General features: G+C 44.2%; 1 protein-coding gene across 1 annotated transcript; it reads right to left on the reverse strand.

Moving 5' to 3' along the window:
- Positions 1-15,112: 15,112 nt before the first annotated feature.
- On the reverse strand, positions 15,113-22,045 carry KRT25 (keratin 25; the record flags this gene model as incomplete). The annotated part of the gene is made up of 8 exons (XM_080923721.1): positions 15,113-15,222; positions 15,554-15,621; positions 16,255-16,472; positions 17,040-17,165; positions 17,250-17,411; positions 20,385-20,541; positions 21,244-21,326; positions 21,629-22,045. 8 exons carry the CDS (start codon positions 22,043-22,045, stop codon positions 15,113-15,115), a joined length of 1,341 nt encoding a protein of 446 aa, XP_080779847.1.
- Between the last annotated feature and the right edge of the window lie 201 nt (positions 22,046-22,246).

A 22,246-nucleotide genomic window follows, 5' to 3' on the forward strand; every position in this document is an offset into this window, starting at 1 on the left:
GCTCCCAGAAATATGACTCAGACTCAAAAGATATTTATGAATACTGTGGTGATTTGAATACGCTTGGTCCAGGGAGTGGCACTTTTTGGAGATGTGGCTTTGTTGCAATAGGCGTGGCCTTGTTGGAGGAAGTGTGCCACTGTGGGTGTGGCCTTTAAGACCCTCATCATAGCTGTCCAGAAGTCAGTATTCTGCTAGCAGCCTTCAGATGAAGATGTAGAAGCTCCTCCTGCACCATGCCTGCCTGGATGCTGCCATGTTCCTGCCTTGATGATAACCTCTGAACTTGTAAGCCAGCCCCAATTAAATGTTTTTATATGAGTTGCCTTGGTCATGGTGTCTGTTCACAACAGTAAAACCCTAACTGTTGACATTCCTTCTAAGCTCTGCCCAACAGTTGCCTGGCTATTGTCTGGTAGGCCTGGTTTGATATAAAAGAGGCTGTTTGGCCCCTCCTTACTTTCTTACTCTCTCTGCCTTTTTCTGTCTTTGACCTCTTTCCCCCATGTATTCCTGGCTAGCCTCTTCCCCCTTCTCTGTTCCCCCTCTCTCTGTCTCTCCTTGACTCCCCTTCCCATGTGCCCAAATAAACACTATACTATACCATACCTGTTGTATGGCTGGTACCCTCAGGGGAAAGGGATGCCTCAGCATAGGCCCGCTGTGGTACCCCTTCCACACCTTACCATATCTGGTCCTATCAAACATATCCTGGTTTCTTTTTCTATAAAACACAACACTAAAACAAATACTTTGGCCATGTAGCTAGGCTCTTCTCTGACCACATATAACTTAAACTATCCCATTTATTTTAGCCTACATTTTGCCCTGTGGCTGGTAACCTGTGCTCAGGTGCCACGTGTCACATCTTCCCGGCCAATCTCCCACCTGGCTCCATCCCAGAATTTTTTTTTTCTCCTCCTGGATGTCCCACCTCTACTTCCTGTCTTAGCCATAGGCCGTAGCCCTTTTAATTGGCAGGTGATTGATTCATCCACACAATACACAAGATGTTCTCTCTACAGCAGATGGCATTTCTTACTTAAATTTGCCTTGCTTTGATAGGAACCATGCTGATCGTGAGGCAGGGTGCAATGCTGCCTGGCCATTCTCAGTCCATGAATTGGTCCTGTGCAGCATGGGTTCATCTCTTAGGGATGTGGTTATGGCTTCCTCATAGATCTGCTCCCAAGTCCACACACTGAGGAGTTCAGCATGTCCATTGACCATACAGGACAAGACTAATGAAAACCCTTCACATCTTAAGGCACTGTAGAAAATTTAGACCTACAGCAATAGTTTCTTGGCATTCAATTTGCACCAAGCCTTTGAGAGGATGGGCGAATGTAATTATACTTTTGAGGCAGCAGGTGGCATCAGGCTTCAGTAAGGCCATTTCTTTTGTTTTTAAATTAATGCCTATTAGACACTCAGCATAGTGGCTTTCCTGATGGCATTTCCATGTATACATATGGCAACTTACTTGCATTTAAATTTAAGCCCTCAGTTCCCAACATTTACTCTTTCTCCCTTTGATCTCCTGCTGGTTCTCTTCTACCTTCATGACTTTTTCTCTTTTTAATTTTTAAAAATTTATTTTATGTATACATGAGTACACTCTAGCTGTCTTCAGACACACCAGAAAAGGGCATCAGATACTTTTATGAACGGTTTGAGTTGCCATGTGGTTGCTGGGAATTGAAATCAGGACCTCTGGAAGAGTGGTCAGTATTCTTAACCACTGAACTATCTCTCCTACCTCCTGACCTTCATGTCTTAAAGACTTACTTCTGTGAGTGACTCTGTGTTTAACATGTGTGTGCATTGGCATATGTGAACTCTGATGCTCACAGTGTGTATGGAGATCAGAGCAACCTTGGGTGTTGCTCTTCACCTGCCATTTTGTTTACTCTCCTGGTTTTCTCTTTCCTACCATAGGCTGTAAAGACCCAAATTGAGCCTTATCTATTTGAGGCTCCCATGAGTGAGACCAGAGATCCCGGATCAATGCAAAAGCAAGAGGTTTATTCCTCAAGTGCACTGGGGTAGCCTATACCCAGAGGAGAGGTGGTGACCCAGAATGGCTGTTACAAGCAGTTTTATACTCTTTAGGGGGTACAGGTTACATCAGAAAGGTTATAATTTAAATTCATTGGCTAAGCATATTCGCCTTTGAATCTATTGGCTAGCAAGCATGTGACAGGCCAGGGGATCATAGGGTCAGGTGACTATCAATCAGCACATTCTGTGGTTTTTCAAGAATGTTCCTGCTTCTCCCAAGAATTGTAGGTGGAGAATGGAACTTGGCCTAGCCTTGACCTGAGACGGTGGGATTAAGTCTGGCGAAAGTCCCTAGGGTCCTTCAAGGCCAGCTGACCCATGACCTCCCATCTCCTCGAAGGAGTATCAAGACTGCCAACAAGTGCTTCCACCTCTAGCTTCGTGTGGGTTCTGAAGGTTTGAATTTACGTCTTCATGCTTGTGTGCACTTACATTGAGCCATCTCTTCAGCCCTGTCCTATGACTTTTTGATTCTACTCATGAGAGAAATCACTGGCTACTTGTCTTTACTGAGTGTAAGGAGCTGCGCTGTGCTGCGCTCCAAAGATGGCGCTGACCTCCGCCTTCTGCCTTCCCGATGGCGAGCACTCCCTGTGATAAACAACTCCTTATTTGGACGCACTTGCCTGGCTCCTTAACTTCCGCATGGTTACAACCTATCTGCATTGCCCATGTGGCAGCTTATGGTTTGCCAGTCTAGAGTATTTAGTCTGCTCCCTTCCCTCCCCCGGGAGCGGAGACAGAGGCAGAGTCAGAAGAAGCTTGTACAAGGTTCCTGAATAAACTGCTTGAAGAAGATCTTCCCCGGGTCGTGTCTTCCTTGCTGGTCGAGGTTGGGTGCGACAACTGAGTGTGGCTCACTTTGTATGGTGTGTTGATGTCTGGTTCCACCATTTTCCTGCAATAACTTGATAACAGTCTTTATGGCCAAATAATGTTCTGTTGTATGTAGATGCCACATTTTTATCATCTATTCATCCATTGCTGGGCTGATCCCACTGAGAAACTGAGTTAGACAGAGCCCCTGATAGGCAGACAGAGAGGGGGAAGGGTCAAGATAAAGGAGATGAGTTTTCAAGATGGCTGGCTCCTTCCCGACTTGAGAGAAGGCCCCCTGTTGATAGACACCCCCCCCCCCCCCCCCCGCAAACCCCTTGCCTCAAGTTCAAAGCCTGGTCAAGACAAATCACACAATAGTTCTGGGCCATTCAGAGGAAAGCTCTTCTGAGGTTTTAAACATTTCCCACCTCCCCCACTCAGCCCTTGAGAAGGGACTGGGTTGTCTGGCTTTCCAAGGCTCCCTTCTGCTTTGCTTTGCAATGTGTGTCTGCTGTGTGTGCATTTCCCTCTAAAACTGTTGATTCAGTGTGCTGCTGACTGCTGCTTCTATCATCTTTTGTTGTGCTCTAGATTTTTCCTGCCTCTTAGTTCTTCTTTTTTAAAAAAGACTTATTTACTTTAGATATGAGTACACTGTAATTGTCTTCAGACAGACCAAGAGGGCATCAGATCCCATTACAGATGCTTGTGAGCCACCATGTGGTTGCTGGGATTTGAACTCAGAACCTCTGGAAGAGCAGGCACTTAGCCACCAAGCCATCTCTCCAGCCTTGCCTCTTAGTTCTTTAACTAGCAGAAAAAATGAACCAGGTCAAAACCCCTAGACTGTGTCACCATCACCTCACTGTTACAAATTGTCTCACAATAAACATGCAAGTCCTCCAGTCCCTGAGGATGAAGCAGAAAGACTATTAGCATTCCTTCTAGGCTCCACTCCACAGTTACCTGGCAACAGCCAGGCAATGCCAGACTTACTATAAAAGGGGCTGTTTGCCCCCCTGCTCTCTTATACTCTTACTCTCTACCCCTCCCTCTCTCCACTCCTCTTCTCTCCTTACTCCCTCCCCCCTCCTGTTTGTCTTTGCCTTTCTGTCTCTACTGGCTCCCAGTTCCCCTTCTCATGTCCTAAGTAAACTATTCTATGTTACAACTGTGTTGCTGGTCCCTCAGGGGGAAGGGATGCCTCAGCATGGGCCACCGAGGCACCCCCTCCATTTTCTACCAAACACATCCTGTCTCTCTCTCTCTCTCTCTCTCTCTCTCTTTTTAAATAAAACACAACACTGGGGTGGGGTGGGGTTGGGAGAGTTTGGAGTGGGGTTGGGTGGTTTGTGCCTTCAGGTGGGGGGGTTGGGACACAGGTTAAGAATGTCAGGAATGTGGGACCAAGCTTTTTTGGTGATTTTTCTGCTTGGAGGCAGAAGGTGGTGGTGTTGGAGGGAGAGGCAGGAAATGGAATTTGCTGGACCACGTGAGGGAGGGGCAAGCCAGGGACTCCAACTGAACAATTTTCATTTTCACTGTGCCTGGGAGTGGTCTCGCTGGATCTGATGAGGTTCTCCAAAGAACTAAAACAGGACAAGACAGAGTGTAGTCTTGCACCCCAAATATGACTCTATTTTTTGTCTAGATGCACAGTTCTTTTGGTGTCGGGCTATGCTTCTAATATTTTTCACTAAGGTTTAAATGTTTTCTTTAAATTTTGTTTTTCTGTTGATACAAGCCTATCTTCTTTCCTGGCATGCCTCTATCCCTGCCTAAGACAGTCTCTCCTTGTGTGTACATGTCTGTGTGCATGGTATGTAAATGTTTATGGTTACCCACACATGCATGTGGGTGTGTGGAACCACACGTGTGTTCTTTATCACGCTCCACCTTATGTTTTGAGACAGAGCACTCACTAAGTGGTCAGCAAGGCCCAGGACATCCTTCTAGACTCTGCCCAATGGTTGCCTGGCAACAGCCAGGTAGGTCTGGCTTGCTATGCAAGGGGATGTTAGGTCCCTCTTCCCTCTCTTCACTCCTCTTTCTCTGACTCTCTTCTCTCCCTGATCCCTTTCTTCCTCTTTCCCCTTCCTCCTCTCTCTACACATTCCTGGCCAGCTTAGCCTCTCTTCCTCATCCTCTTCCTTTTCTCCTGTTCTCCTGGTATCTCAGGGAAAGAGATGCCTCAGCACAGCCCACCGAGGCACCCCTCCCACCTCACCATACTGCATTCTACAAAACATATCTTTGGCCCTTTAAAAAACAGAACACAGCACCTCCCGTCTCTGTCTCTCCCAGCACTGGGATTCCAATCCTCTTGTCCTGCCAAGTTATGCGGGCCAGAGGATCTGAATTCAGAGCTTTGTCCATGTGTGTCAAGCACTTTCCTGACTGTGACCTCTCCCTAGTTCCTATATACACATTCTCATTAAAAAAATTTTTTTTGAAGGTTAGCATTCTCACATTTCTGTAATGTCTTCCTGTGATTCATTTGGGTTTGTAAGTGGCAGGAAAGAACATTCAGTTCCCCCCTCTGTCCCTGGTGGGTATAGTCTTTCCTGGAGTTATCTTTCTCACAGATGACTTGGAGGAAAACTATCTAAATTTGTTGCTAGGGACTGTTGCTAGGGGGAACTTAATGCTGCTGTTAGAGATGGGAGTATGTGTAACTTCAGGGCAGGTGGGAGTCAGGCACAGGTTGCAAGAGAGGTGTGTGCAGAACCCAGAACCAAGGAAGAGCCAGAGTACTGAGCTGTCTCCATGCCTGCCGGCCTCAAGCCCCTGCTTTTAAAAGGTTACTATGTATTCTTGCGGCATTTTATGTAATCACAGCAAGACTTACAGTTTTCCCAACACTGAGAAACTGTTAGAAAAACAACCCACATTGCCCCCCCCCCCCCCCCCCCACAAAAGGAAAGGTGACTTCACTGAATGTTGACCTAGATGTAGGCTGGCTGCAGATGGCGGGTTTGTTGTCTCCTTAGTAGACCAACAGCTGCCCTCATTAGAGACCCAGTTTCCACAGGGCTGGCCCTAGGGGTTCTCCTTACCACCCCACTTCCTAATTCCACACCCGCTGTCACAGGCTCCCGCAGTATCCCCTGTCGCAGCAGGGAGTCACAGAGCCCCACTGCGGGGCTTTCCTGCTAGTTTGCTGCCAAACCTAAGACTCCCTTTGTCGATTGCTGTGAATGATTCCGACTGCTAATATTCCATTCCACTGAGACCAGTGTGGGAAATGGTGGTGACGAGGAGAAATTTGTAGATTCATGCCCCTGTACCCGTGTGCTCCAAACTCCGAAGTGCAGAGCCTGAACAGAGACACGTCACGGCAGGATGGATTTAGGCTTCTCAGCAGTGGTGTGTGTGTGTGTGTGTGTGTGTGTGCTTTTCAAGGTCTGAACTTCATCCGCTTTGCAAAGCCTCTATTGTTACAGAAAAGGCGCTTTTAGCAAGTCTGTCTCCGAATTCTAAAACCTTATCTGATTTTGTTTGTAGAAAGCGTTTCCTTTGCAGTTCTCAGCCACAGAGTTTCCCGGTGTGCCACGTGGAACTAAGTTATACAAAGGCTCGGTGACTCCACCGGAAGAGCAACTCCGTAAACCTCAGACCACAATCACTGACTATTTACAGAAGGCTACTTCAAATCCTTGGTGCCATTGCTCAGGAATTTCCCTCAGAGAAAAAGCTCTGCTAAAATTCTGCAACAGATGCCCTCTTCTGGCCGCTGTGGGCAGTGCATGCATGTGGTGCGCCGGCATACACGTAGGCGAAACTCCAATCCATATAAAATAAAAATAAATTAAAAAATGTAAGAGAGCAGACCTCCACCCCGTGGCTTTCTTCTCCTTTACTTATTCGCTTTCTTACAATCTCTATCCCTTCTTCTTTACTTGAGTCTTTATTTTTTTTTAAAGTTAGCTAAAATTAAAAAAAATTAACTTCTAAAAATGCAGCCATTAATTTCATTCATATTTTAAAGTTTATTAATTAATCAATTAACTTTCTGAGCCACGGTTTCATGTAGCCCAAGCTGCCCTTGACTGTCTAATGTTAGCCCAGGCTGTCCTGGAATTTCTGATTTTCCAGCTTATACCATCAAATGCTGGCATGACAGGCCGGCACAGTCCTAGTTGGATGCAGCTCTGAGGCTCTAAGCTTTGTGCTTGCTTGACAAGTACTGTGCTGACCAGGCCACATCCCAGGTCTTGCTGAGAGTAGTCTCTGCTTCGTCTTTGATCTTTTTCATTTGCTTTCTTCTGCTAACTTTGAATTTTCTTCTTATTTTACTAAAATCTTTTTTTAAAAAGATTTACTTATTTATTATGCAAATAAGCATCTTGCCTGCATGTATGACTGAAGACTAGAAGAAGGCACCAGATTCCATTACAGATGGTTGTGAGCCACCATGTGGTGGCTGGGATTTGAACTCAGGAACTCTGGAAGAGCAGTCAGTGCTCTAACCACTGAGCCATCTCTCCAGCCCGAACCAAAGCTGTCTTCTGTGCCAACCACAACCTAGCCAATGGGCAGTTATCAAAGCCAGAAATCTGGCCCAGAGGTCATGTCGCTCTAAAATGAGGCCAAGTTAAACTATGTGGCGCTCAGTTTTTCTCCACCTAAGAACTTTTTATTTTTATTGTTCTTACACTTATTTTAAAAACATTTTATTTATTTTATGTGTATGAGTACAAACACTGTAACTGTTTTCAGACACACCAGCAGAGGGCATCCGATCCCTTTACAGATGGTTGTGAGCCACCATGTGTTTGTTGGGATTTGAACTCAGGACCTCTGGAAGAGCAGTCAGTGTTCTTAACTGCTGAGCCATCTCTCCAGCCCTCTTACTGGTATTTTAAACTGCATTAATTATCATTTCATTGTTCTTGTATGTTTTCTCTGAAAACAAAAGAAGTGTGCTTATTGAATGTGTTTATTGAATGTGTGTGTGTGTGTGTGTGTGTGTGTGTATGTGTGTGTGTGTGTGTGTGTGTGTGTGTGTGTGTGTGTGTGTGAAACAGTCAGTTCTCTCTTTCTACCATATGGTTTCTGGGTATCAAACTTAGCTTGCCAAGCTTGGTGGCAGGTGCCTTGATTTGCTGACCCATTTTGTCCCTTGTATTTTCACTACCTCAAAATACCCAATATTGGGGAGACATCAGTGTGTATTGTTTTTTCATGAGCATGTGTGTAACATGCATGCAAATTATTTTTTAAAGCTGGGTCACATTGGATCTTTGCTTTTCATTTTCCAGTGAATGGCCAATATCTTTTCAGGTCAATGAATAATCTTGCATTTAGTTAGCTAGTTACTTAGTTTTTTTTTTTTTTTTTTTTCTTTTTCCCCAGACAGGACTTTTCTTGTAACAGCCCTAGCTATCCTAGAACTCACTCTATAGAGTAGGCTGGCCTTGAACTCACAGAGATCCACCTGACTTTGCCTCCTAAGTGCTGGGATTCAGGGCAGGCACCACCACTGCCAGGCAAGCTAGACATTTTTAATGGCTGTGTTATGGTTCTTAATAGAGTCTTTCTGGTGCTTTCTGACTGCACTCACTCTGGTTGATAGATACTTTATTGTGTCTGAGGTTTCCCTATGATAAGCAGCTGGCAAGAATAGACTGGTATTAATAATTGATTACTGCAAAGGCAGATCCCTAGAAGGAGACTCATGGGCTTTATGAAAACATCATCTGGAGCCTGTTTCTGTATTATTCTTTGGATGATTTTGCCAGCTCACCCTCCATCCAGCAAGGTGTCATTTCTGCATTCTCTTGATAAATGAGCATTTACTATTATGCAGGGCTTGTTTGATATTGAAAATGGCATTTCTTACTGAAATTTGCCTTGCTTTGATAGGAACGTGAGGCAGGGCGCAGTGCTGCCTGGCCATTCTCAGTCCATGAGTTGGTCCTGTGCAGCACGGGTTCATCTCTTAGGGAAGCTGCTTTGGCTTCCTCATAGATCTGCTCCCACGTCCACACACTGAGGAGTTCAGCATGTCCATTGGTCACACAGGACAAGAGCAATGAAAACTCTTCCGTCTTAGGGCAAGGTAGGGAATTTAAACCCACAGCAATAGTTTCTTAGTTTCCATTCTGTACATTACGCCCCAGCCCTTGAGATGATGGGCTAATGGCATTATACTTTTTGAACAGCAGGTGGCACTAAACTGTAGCTAAGATTTTTTTTTTTAAAGATTTATTTATGATGTATACAGCATTCTGTCTGCATGTACGCCTGCAGGCCTTTGTCTGTCTGTCTGTCTGTCTGTCTGTCTATTTATCTATCTATCTACCTACCTACCTACCTACCATCTATCTCACTTTACCTGCATTTTATCTCCTCAATTTTCAACTTTTATTCTTTTTCCCTTTCCTTTCCTGCTGATTTTCTTCTACTTTCATGTCCGAATGACTCACCTTTGTGAGTATGTTTATGCCTGTGTGTGTAATTAGAATTGTGCATGTGTGGGTTCCAGTGCTCACAGTGTGTATAGAGAGCAGGGGACAGCCTTGGGAGTTGGTCTTCACCTTCTGTATCGAGCAAAAGAAGTCCTTGTGTACAGACAAGCACTGGAGAAGCCAGGAAAAGTTCGACACCAGGCTTATGTCTTCAAAGAAAGAATATATTTACCTGTTCTCCCAGAATGCTGGGGAAGAATGTTGTTTACAGCCTGGTGAGCCTTTGCTATCTGCTGAGCCAGGCTCTACCTGTAACCCCCAGAGTTTATGTCCTGCTATCCCAGACCCTTTCATCCTAACTTCTGGGCACTGATTTTAGGCCTTAAAACCCACCCATAGGAGAGATGTCACTTGTCTTTTACAACAGTGAAAGTGACTTCCATGTTCTCTTAGGGCCAGGCCAATCCTGACATCCACAGGCTCCATCCCTCTCTCTGAGTCAACACTGTGAAAAAAGCCAGATGCACTTTGTCGAGAATTTCAAAGTAAACACAGCTTAAGCCCTATTTAAACACAGGAGTGAGTTAATTGTTGTCAGAAAACCTTTTCCCCCAAATCGTGCTGTGCTTAAATGTGGCTAAAACCTGGTGTCAGACTCTGGAGTCTGAACCATAGACAGTTGACTAAGTTGATCTGAACCAAGTTTTATCCTTAATTCACTTGGATTGGTTCAGTGAAGACCTTAAAGTCTGCGGGGACACCCCCTTTCCCACTCTCACAACCTTTCATTTTGCTTTCTTTGGGACAGGGTCTCTTGCTTTTTTGCTTTCTCTGCCAGGCTAGCTGATACACAACTTCTCACCTCCTTCCAGGACTACCAAGACTGCAACTGGGTGCTTCCACCTCCAGCTTTATGCGCTTCTGGAGATTTAAACTTACGTCCTCACACTTTTGTGGCAAGTATTTTTGCCTCACTGAGCCATCTTGTCAGTCCCTTCTCCTTATTTATTTATTTATTTATTTATTTATTCATTTATTCTACCCATTGGAGGAAACATCTGCCACTTGTCTTTACTGAGTCTGGCTCACTTTGGTGCGTTGATGTCTGATTCCACAGTAACAATCTTTATGGATAAATTGCTAGGGTTTCGCTGCAGAGCGCCCAGGCAAATCTGGGGTCAAGGTGTGTCCCAGAGATCACATCACAAAACAGAGATTTATTGGTGGGGCTGTTTGGGAGAGGGGGGTCGGAGCAAAAGTCTGTCTTGGAGTGGAAATATGGGGGGCAGAGAGAGAAAGATAAAGACAGAGAGACAGAGGGAGACAGGGGGAGACAGAGGGACACAGAGAGAGTGAATGAGCCCTAGTGCATGAGAGAAAGTGTGATCTGTGATGGCTGGTGTCTAGTGGTAACCTCTTAGCTGCTGGTGCGGAGTCTCAGAGAGCAGGCTTGGGGAGTGCCTGTTTTCTAACATTCTTCCCTTTTGTTTATTATAAAAAACGAGGAGAAAGGAAAGGGTGGTGGTGAGCTGGAATGCAGGCACCACGATCTTTAGACTGCTTCCTGATGTCAGGAGTGGAGTGGCAGGCATTGCTGTCTTTGAAGTCCCAAGAAAGCTGGGATGTTGGCCAAGTCCTGGAAGAGCAGGCTGTTGCACTTTTAAGTCTGTACTTAGACGACAACCAAAGGAAACTTAACATCTTGAGCCTGTGACCATGATAATCGTAATCAGTGTTTACCGGAGCTAGCTTATTAGGAGTCCATTGATTAATGTTAAAACGTTTGAAGTTCTAATATAGCAATAGTTTAGTGAGGTTTATCTGAAGCGTCTTTCATCTTAGATTCCTTAAGTCACTTGTGTGCCTTGCGTTTGTCTTCTCATGCAGTTTGGAAGCATCAGAGCAGCTCCCTGTCGCTTAAGGCGCTTGATTGCTTTGAAGGCCACAGCACCCAAACGGCAGCGCATGCGCATTGGATGCACACGTGGCTGTCGCTTTAAAAAACCCGATGTCTAAAAGCTATAGTCCCCAAAGTGACATACCTGGGCTTTAACATGGAGAAAACATGCCAGCACAATTTAGCGGCAAACACATACAATTTTTATTCATATTCCTCACAGACTTTGTGACAGAGGAATGCTCTACTTCATGCATGACAGCAGTTTGGGTTGTTTTCAGCGGTTGGTTATTGTGAACCATCCTGGCCACCATAGAGACCAATAGCAAATTTCACACACCTTCCAGGGCTGAGGTGTGTGAGAGGGACTAAGGTGTGAACTGATTTGTGGTAGAGGCTTTCCTTCAAGGCGAAGAGCATGGTTTGGAGCTAGGTCATGAGGTTTTCACACTCAGGCTGCGAATGAATTCTGTGTGAATTTAAGTGAGGTTTCATGTTGCTTCTAAATTTTATTCTTTGGGAAATCGTGTCATTTTATGTGTATGGATGTTTTGCCTGCATGCATGGTGCCCTCAGAGGCCAGGAGAGGGAGTTGGATTTCCTTGGGCTGGATTTATAGGCAGCTGTGAGTCACCACGTAAGTGCTGGGAATTGAACTCCGGACCCCTGGAAGAGCTACCAGTGTTTTTAACCACCGAGCTATCTTTCCAGATGGCTTTTCCTCAGAAGACAGTTTTATTAACCAGTAAACATTTAAGCCACGATGTGACACACATCACACATGACCTACTAGGAGACTGAAAGAACAGTAAAAAAACAAAAACAAAAACCTCAAAATTATTTTAAATTATATATATATATGTATGTATGTATGTATATATATATATTCATTTTTTATTTGTGGTGTGTGTGTGTGCATGTGTGTTCATGTGCCACAGTAGACAAGTGGAGGTTCAAATTGTTTATCTCCTGCCATGTGGATCTCAGGGATTGAACTTGGGTCATTAGGCTTAGTGGCAAGCACCTTTGCTCATGCAGCCATCTTGCTGGCCCTGAAGCCAGCATGCTTTTTTATACAGCCAAGCAGATAAAACCCATCCTACTACGTTCTCAAGGTAAGTATCATTCGTTGTTGAAGAAGAGCTGAAAGGTGTTTGAGTTTTGTGTCACATGCAGTAGAAACCTGCTGGAGGGTATTAAGAATTCTATGATTTGGTTGTGTACACGTGTTCAAGGGAGCGAGAAGTCTTATTTAGTACTGTTTGCCAATTTTTATGGTATAAATTCTTTTTTTAGGGCTGATATCAAGTTAGAAAGTAACGGCATCAAAGACATTGGGAAGGGAGATTTAGAAATTGCTCAGGAGACGGTAAAAGCATTTCAGCAGACCACTGTGTATGATTTATTTACATGTATTAAACATTTCCCAGGCTGGAGAGATGGCTCAGTGGTTAAGAACACAGACTGTTCTTCCAGAGGTCCTGAGTTGAATTCCCAGCAACCACATGGTGGCTCCCAACCATCTGTAATGGGATCTGATGCCCTCTTCTGGTCTGTCTGAAGACAGGGACAGTGTACTCATATAAATAAAATAAATCTTAAAAAAAATAAAACAAAAGATTTTCCTTTTTAGGCACATAGGTTCATGACAATGAATGTATAGCTGGATATAGATTTACATTTGGGAGCATTGGTGTGGATAATGAAGGTGTATTGAACGGTAGGCAGAGAAGAGAACTTTAGCATTTTTTTGGCAATTATGAAATATTTAAAAATATTTATTTATATATTTTATGTGTATGAGTGCTCTGTCTGCATTTATGCAAGGCAGAAGAGGGCATCAGATCCCATTACAGATGGTTGTGAGCCACCATGTGGTTGCTGGGAGTTGAACTCAGGACCTCTAGAAGAGCAGCCAGTGCTCTTAACCACTGAGCCATCTCTCCACCCCCCATGAAATATTTATTTTTGAAGTGGAATTTTCTGTGAGATTGCAATGTTTTTGATTCACATAACCTGGTATTCTGGCTTTAGTGGCCTATAGCTAAGATTATATCAGATAATTCCTGTGTTCTTAAACAACGTTACTATCTATTCTCTTTGATGTTTTCACACAGAGTCCAAAAGGAAAAATTCCCAAAGATTAAAATGTAGATAATTCATCCACAGAGAGTCAAGGTTCAGATAATGGCTACCTTTGATCTAAAAAAATCAAATTTACAGTTCATCTAATAGGCATGTCCAACCTGTGGCCCATGCGCTATTTGTGTCTGAGGATAGTCATAGTTGTGAGTACAGCCCAACACATTTGTAGATGGCAGCGTCATGTTGTAGTGTCAAAACATTCAACACGTCTGACTAACATAGTCTCTTTATCGGGAGTGAAGAGTTATAGATAGTTTGTGTGATATAATCTTAAAGACAAATGGGTGAGAACTCCCATCCATTCCTGAGGATTTTGAGCAACTTTAATGATGAAACTCATTAAAACATACTACACACACACACACACACACACACACACACACACACACACACACACACACACAAATTGTTAGCATGTTACCATTCCTTCTAGGCTCTGCCCAACAGTTACCTAATAACAGCCAGTAGGCCTGGCTTGGTATAAAAAGAACTGTTTGGCCTCTTTGCTCTCTCTGACCCCTTTCTCCCTCTCTCTTCTCCCCCTCCACTCTCTTTCCACATGTTTATTGCTGGCCTCTTCTTTCTCTCATTTCCCTCTCTGTCCTTCTCTGCCCCCTCTCCCTCTCTGCTTTTACTCCCTTCTCAACCCCACTTCCCATGCCCCCAAATAAACTCGGGTACCTCAGGTTGAGGGATGGTTCCGTATGGGCCTGCTGAGGCACCTGTCCCACCGTCCCATGTCAAACTCTACAAAACATATCATTGGTTTTGCAAAACATACCACAAGTACATGTACACAGGCACATACATATGTACATATATACATACATACAAGTACACACACACAATCTACCCACACATGTACACACATGCTCATAATACAACACGAAAGTAGGAGGACTCATTGTGAAGATAAAGATCAGCAGGAGGTGGGGGACAAGAGTGTCCTAGGAGTGCATGTGCTCAAAATAAATCATATGCAAGCATGAAAACGTCATAATGAAGTGCATTATTATGTAATAATTATTTACGCTGATAAGGAACAAGGAAAAAAACCACAAGGCTCCATGAATATGATTTGGGTTCTAAGCCAGCTTTTGCTCTAATCTCTCCTATATTTTTAATATTGCTGTAACATATTCGTAAGGGGCAGTGATTTTGAAAATTAAATGACTACAAGTACTAAAATTGAAGTAAAGTTAGTACTTATTGGAGGACTACTTCACATCAATACAATGCTTTGAGACAAAGGCTTTCCTTATTCCTAGTTGCACATGAAGAATGCACCAGGCACACATTTATGAACGATGTCAGCAAAGAGGCTCCTCCTGTCAGAGTATCTCTGTCAGGGTGTCAGTGGGACTATTTTTTTTATTCTCTCTGACCTTGTCTAGAAATCCTCATGAAAGCCTCAGGGGGAAGACCTCTTAATTAGTTTATCAAAGTTGCTATGCGTTCATAGTCTGCAGCACAGCCGTGCACAGACCTTTCCAAGACAAGACAGTGGCAGCCACTCGAGGTAAGTTGCTCAAGGAAGGTTTATTGACTGGAAGGAACTGCTAACAGATGGCTGTAGGGTCATCAGGTGAGCCCTCACGTGTGCAAGTGACACCCCTCCAGATGGATGGGGAGTTCAGCTGCTGCAGGCTCAGACAGAGAAAGGAACAGAAGACAACAGGACAGACATTTATTTTTTTCATAGGCTTGCTCATTTCCCAGACACATTTCACACCCTGTCTTCTCTGAAGCTTTTTGCTTCATTCTTTGCTCAGGATCTTGGCTAATTGCTTTGAGATTTCTCTTCCAGGGAGTGGAGCCTAGTGGTTAGTATCTTGCTGCGCTGGTCCACCTCCTCGAGGACCTTCTTAACCACGATGGCTTTGACTGAATCTGAAAATCGCAAGTTAAAAGATTTTTATCAAGCAGGAAGGAAACAAATAAGAAAGGTACATGAAAGGATAATAAGGTGTTTTTCCCTCCCCCAAGTGTAGGTTAGAATATGTGGAGAGCACAGATATGATTCATCCTTGGTGAGTTTTGATTACCTGGTTGGACCAAATCACGGTGCCTTTTGACTTTATTGAAAATAAGCATACACATCTTAAGTTAGACACCTAACATGCAATGGTAACTCCTCTAAGTATTCTGTAGCATAAAAGCAGTGACCTGTGTACTGGAAGTAAGGTGGGCTGACAGAATAATGGAATTTCCCTTTTATTACCTTTGATTTGGTTTCCGGCATTTCCAGATCCGTACTCTTTAGACTTGTAACTTGCAGACTTACAGGCCCTGTAAAGACACCACACAAGAGTGATGTGTATTAGGATTTCTCTTGCTCTTTGGAGAACAGGGTCAGTGGGTCACAGCTGAAACCACTTTAACATTAGGAGGTAACAGTTTAATCTTCATCCCTTGCTGTGTTGGATTTCGCTAAATGCTGCTGATTCCTTTCTAGGCAGTGGAATGCAGATAGATGCTTAACACTTAGCATCCAGGGTAACAGGGTCAGCCATGTTTGCTCCTGGTCACAGTCTGGTAGCGGATCTAATTGTTAAGCGCATTTTGGGATAGTCATTCCTCAGCATCAGTGGGGAAAGGTTCTGTGATTGTAATAGATTCAGAGGCAAAGGACGTTCAAATATCATCGCTAGGGTTGCATAGTGTTTACACAACACCTATACGCGCATTCTCCTATACACTGAGTCTCTGTCACCAACGACACCGACTCTAACGCAAATGCCGTGCGAGTCGCTGCTGTTCTTTAAGAGGAAGATGAAGAGGGAGTCTGTGCATGTCCAGTACAGGTGCACTGTTCTCTTTGTGATAGTTTCCTGCCGTGGGTAGTGGAATCCACTCACGTGAAAGAGGTGGACGCGGGGATGAAATACAAACATCATTTTCCACATAAACCCCTTCACCTACCCCTCATCTCCTCCTATGAGGAGGCAGTAGGTCTCGATCTCCTTCTCCAGGTGGGCCTTGACGTTCAGCAGCTGCTCATATTCCAGCTTCTGGCCCTCGGTCTCCGTCCTCACCTGGTGCAGCTGCTCCTCCAGGGCGCTGATCTGAGCCTGGATCTGAGCCAGCTGCGAGCAGTAGTTGCCCTCGGTCTCTGTCAGGGAGCACTCCAGAGAGTGTTTCTGTGAGGAAGAGCAGAAGTGTGTAAAAGGACGCACAGCCCGTTCAGTTAGTTGTCACTAGTTACGTGCAGTGAGTGGTCCGCGCCTTTAAAACCAGCCCTTGGAAGGTGGAGGCAGGTAGATCTCTGTGAGTTCCAGTCAATTTGGTCTACACACTGAGTTCCAGGCCAGTCAGAGCCACATATGAAATCCTATCTCAAAAACAAAAACAGATAAACAAATAAACAAAAACAAGCCAAGGGCCAGAGAGATGGCTCAGTGGTTAAGAGCAGTGACTGCTCTTCCAGAGGTCCTGAGTTCAATTCCCAGCAACCACAGGGTGACTCACAACCCTCTGTAACGAGATCTGATGCTCTCTTCTGGTGTGTCTATAAAAATCTGCAGTGTACTCACATACATTAAATAAATAAATAAGTAAATAAATAGATAAATAAATAAATAAAAATTTCAAAAACAAAACAGAACAAAAGTATATGAGGATGTCTTTTCGGCAGCAACTGGGGCTTTTAAACCAATTGGTGGAATTTAAAACAACCTTAGGGAGCCGTAGGAGATTTACTTCCGTACCGTGGCCAGGAGAGACTGTAGTTCAATCTCCAGGGTTTGGAGTGTACGCTTCATTTCGGTCAGCTCATTCCTGGCTGAGGTGGTGGCACCCACGTCCTCGGTGATCTGCTGCTGCAGCGTAGCGCTCTGAAATGACAAACAAGAGGGGCAGATTTTAGTTTTGGGAACAGCACAAATCACATAGGGACAGCATTGTCCGGCGAGAGTCACCTTCTCTTGGAACCAGGCCTCGGCGTCCCTGCGGTTCTGCTCAGCCAGAGCCTCGTACTCCGCTCGCATGTTGTTCAGCAGGACGGTGAGGTCCACGCCCGGGGCTGCGTTCATCTCCACGTTCACGTTGCCTCCGGCCGCGCACTGCAGAGCCTGCATTTCCTGGAGACAGAGAGATGTTGAGCTAACTTTCAGGCAGTCTAGAAGCTTAGCTTTAGCAGAGCCCTGGTTTCCCTCGGTGGCTCTTCACTGACCATCTCTTCTCATTTTATAGCTCCTATCCGTTTGGCTTACCTCTTGAGGTCGGTGAAGACACCACCTCATCAGGTAGCCTGTTTCGTTCTCAAAGAATCTTAACGGTTCCAGAGCCTTTTATTATTGTGAGTCAACCCTGTTCCCGAGGCTGCAAGTCCTCAGTTTAGCTCTGAGTCACAGAGTAAGCCTTCATTCCTTCACAAATAAAAGTCCTTAAATCATTTAAAAGAATAGCCTTCTGGCTCTTATTTGGATTGCTTAACTATGAATGCTTTTAATCTGTATTCTTCAGTCAGGTAGAGACCACTCTGTTGCTTTCTCAGCTCAGGGACTCCCTAACCAAAAGGATAAATGATATAAATAGATAAGTGTGTGTGTGTGTGTGTGTGTGTGTGTGTGTGTGTGTGTGTGTGTGTGAAGAATGAGGGCAAGAGTGTGTGCAGGGAAGGAAGGATCCAGCTGTTTGTTAAACAATTATTATAAAGTACCCTTTTGGACTTTCTAGTCAGACAGGTCCCTGTGTGATTTCTGGTCCTGGCCAGTTGCAACTGTGTTGATTGGGGAAAGTATGATTTATCTGAAGACTGATAAAAAATCCCTCTCTGGGTGGTGGTAAGAGAAGTAGAAGGATTCTGTATAATTCTGTGACTTTCTAGTATTGTTTGCCATGTGGATGCTGGCTGCCCTGATTCCGGTCGTCTGGAGAGCAGGAGTCTGTTCTGCTGTCAAAGATGCCATAGTATTTTGTCTATATGGTGTGCTGTTGGTGACAGTTCTGGGTCTATCTATAGACCAGGTGTCCCCGCCAGGCTGGTGTGAGCTGACACAGCTTAGGCTGTCTGTCTGCTGTAGAGACCTTCCTCCCGACTCCAGAATCAGGGCAGCGTGCTCTCTTCCATGAAGCCAATCCTTAGGTCTTATATAACGTCCTTTCTGGTAGGTGCTCTATCTCTGTCTCTGTGTGTGGCTTTAAAGACCACAAGATTTCCATCCGTAAGCAAAGCATTTTTTAAAAACCAATTGCTCTTAATTCATCAACAATTCCTTGAGTTGTTATACCATGGATAAGTAAATATATAATAAATAAATAAATAAAATATAAACAATGTAAATATAATATAAATAATATAAAAATAATATATAACATGTAATAAATATGTATCTATAAATATATGTATATATGATATTTATAAACAAATATACAATACTCATAAATAAGAATTAAACAAACATAATATACTTAAATGTAAATAATATATGATAAATAAATAAAATATATAAATAATATAAATATAAATAAGTATGTAAATAAATAAATTATAACAACATGTGAATACATAGAGCCAGATGAAAGCTGTAATTCAAGTAATTTAATTTACAAACTAGCCTCATGACTAACCAAGTAGCATGTTAGCCTTTGCTCCTGATTTAAGCTTTTGTGGGAGCTATGGATCTTTGACCGTTTTAAAAAAATACCAAAGATTTAAAACATTACCCCTTCCCCCATATTTTAGTACAGAATATATGGACTGTAAAAACACTCACTTTGTGGTCAAGTGAGCACTTCCAAAGGATGTTATGTGCCGGGAAGTGTAAGTTCTAGTGTAACAGCTTAATTGTACTTTTGCTTTATCACTGCGTCTATTAAGAATATTTTAGGGGCTGAACAGGTGGTTCAGCAGTTAAGAGCACTAGCTATTTTCCCAGAAATTCTGGGTTCAATTCCCAGCACCCACATGGTGGTTCATGACTATTTATTTATAATGGGATCTGATGCCCTCTTCTGTCACGAAGGCATATATATAGAGCACTTATATGCATACATAAACATCTTAAAAAGCAAAAACACCCAAAAAAAAACCAAACAAACAAAAAAACCCAAAACAAAACAAAAACCCCAAAAAACCCAACTAACCCAAAAGAATATTTTTAGCGCTAAATGGAACATGTATGTCACAGTGCCTCCCTTAGGCTCAGGAATGATTGTGGAAGAAGGTGTAGAGAGAGTGGAAGAACCAGAGGTGGTTCGTGATGTCAAGGTTGGAGTGATTTCCGGATCCAAGTGGGCGGTTGTACGTTCAGTTTCACAGCGGTAGTTAGAGCGTTCACAAAACACTCAGGATCTCAAGCCAGACAAAATCCACGCATGGAGTTGGAGAGTTAGACACAAAATCCTACTCCTGCTGAGGATATGCCGGCTCTCGATAGCAGCTGGGAGAGAGAGAGAGAATCCTTTCCAGCAACGTGACCTTTGGCAGTGAGTGACTACACTCCAGGCTGCATTTCCAAGAGTAATTAAGCAACACTCGATGAACTTGAGGTGGGTAGAGAAGAAAACGCAGAGTTGGGTGGGCGGGGAGGTGAATTCGGAGAGGACGGATATGGAAAGAGGAAAAAAGGGTGGAGGCGATCAGCATAGACTGAATTCTCAAGGAATCAATACTGATATTATTAAAAGAGAATGTCTTACTATTAAGACTGAATACTTAACCTGTGAGGTTAATGTTAATGCACGCTGCTGTCAGGTAGAAATGTAGACTCAGTTTTCTTAGGATGGCCTTTGAAGCACATTCATTTCATCTAATTGGGTATAATTGTCTAAGTAGTCTGCTTAATTTAGTGATAATGGTCTCCTAAGACGCTGATCTTAGAAGCCTGATTGTTCCAGAAAGCGTGATTCTCGCCCCCTCTCCCCTCAACAAGCCGTGGGAAAATGGGCAGAAGAACAAAGGTGAATAACACAGGTAGCTCATCACCTGCAAAGACAAGCTGGCCTCCCGTGGGGTGAACAGCGGGTCTTTGGACCAATTTCTTGTTTATGAGGGGAGGTGTGGTGTTATGTGCTGGGAGGCGGGCAGCCAGCCCGACATCTCTTCCTACCTCTTTGTGGTTCTTCTTGAGGTAAGTCAGCTCCTCGCTCAGGGTTTCGTACTGAATCTCCAGGTCCGTGCGGCACAGGGTGATTTCATCCAGAACCCTGCGCAGCCCGTTGACGTCAGCCTCTACGCTCTGGTGGAGAGCCAGCTCGTTTTCGTACCTTCAAAAGTGTCAGTGATGTTTCCAGTTTGTCACATGGTTGGAGACAGTCACCAATCATGGATATACTCGGGACTTCTGAAGTATAATATACTTTTTGAAGTATGTTATACACTTACTTTTTTTTTTTTTTTTAAATGTGAGGGGCATTTGACAAAACAAAGAAGCGCAGATTACCGGCCCTAGTTTTATAAGTAATTACTCAAACTAGCCAATGTATAGAAAAGTGAAAGCATTCTCTCTGTCTCTGTGTCTCTGTTTCTGTCTCTGTCTAGAAGAATCTAAGATGTGTTTTGATCATACCCCTAGCTCCCTAATGCTCCACTCCCACTCCCCTCGGATACATGGCCCCTCCCATTTTCCGGTCTTGATTTTTTTTTTTTGGTTTTTGTAACTTAGCATACATCAGCGTTGCCTGCTGGGATCTGATCTTACTGGCTTGACTTTAATCAGATAACCCTAGTAGTGAGCGTGTGAATGCCGTGGCTGAGCCCTCTGTGTCCAGAGCATTTCGTTTTACTCCTCCCCATCCTCTGGCTCGAGCATTCTTTTCACCCCTCTATGTCCATCCTGCTTCCTTTAAATCCAAGCGCTTTCCAACGCTGGAATAAGACTGAGTAGACTTTGATGGAGAGGTTAGAAAGAGCTCTGAACTGGGACTGCACGGATCGCCGTGGATTCTTATCGCTCCGTGACGACTTACTTGAGTCTGAAGTCATCAGCCGTGAGCCTGGCGTTGTCGATCTGCAGAACAGCGTTGGCATTGCTGGTGGTGGAAGTGATGATCTGGAAACCAGGAGTTTGACTTTTTAAAAAGGCTAGTGTATCACAACGATTTAGAAAGGTGACTTTTTTTTTTTAATGTTAGAAAATGCTAATGATAAAACTCAACGAGGCTATCAGTCAAGAGCATTTTCAAATATGGAGTTGAAACATTCGAATCGACTTCATGATTATTTCCGATGTTAAAGTGAAATGCCCTTAAAAACACCACTAATAATCATGTAGGATGCTTTTTTTCCCCTCTTCAGTAAAAAGGACATTTAGATAGTAACCTACATCCGCGTGCCGTGCAAAACATGTCTTACCTGGTTTTTAAGATCATCGATGATGGGGAAGTATCTACTGTAGTCGTGATCGAGACCGCGGCACGACCCAGGTCCAAATTTTTCATACCAGTCCTTGATCTTCTGCTCCAGGTCAGCGTTGGCCTCCTCCAGCGCTTGCACGTTATCCAGGTAGGAGGCCAGGCGGTCGTTGAGGTTCTGCATGGTGACCTTCTCGTTGCCGGAGAGGAGGCCCCCCTCATTCACAGTGAAGCCAGCACAGGAGTTGGCCATCCCCGTGTTTCCTCCCGTGGAGCTGCCCCCAAAGGCGCAGGAGAAGCCACTTCCAATGCCCGCTACGCCACAAGCGTTTCCAGCTCCGAAGCCGGTTCCCCTGAGTGACCCTGTGCTGGGACGAGCATAGGACCTTTTGGATCCGCTGGAAAGACGAAGAGACATGATCTCAGGGCACGCGTGTCGCAGGACTGTGTTCTTGAAAGTCAGAATAGGGTGCTTCTGACCCTGACGGTTTTGTTTGCCCTTTTATAGACAATTCTCAAGGGTGTTCTCTGAGATTCTGCCTACATAGGGTAAAGGCTGGCTTGCCAGACTCAGCAAGTTAGCGTAATTGGATGATTTTTTCTAATTAGTAACTAACTT

This window comes from Micromys minutus (genome assembly GCF_963924665.1).
Source record: "Micromys minutus genome assembly, chromosome: 10".
NCBI classification, from domain to species: Eukaryota; Metazoa; Chordata; class Mammalia; order Rodentia; family Muridae; genus Micromys; species Micromys minutus.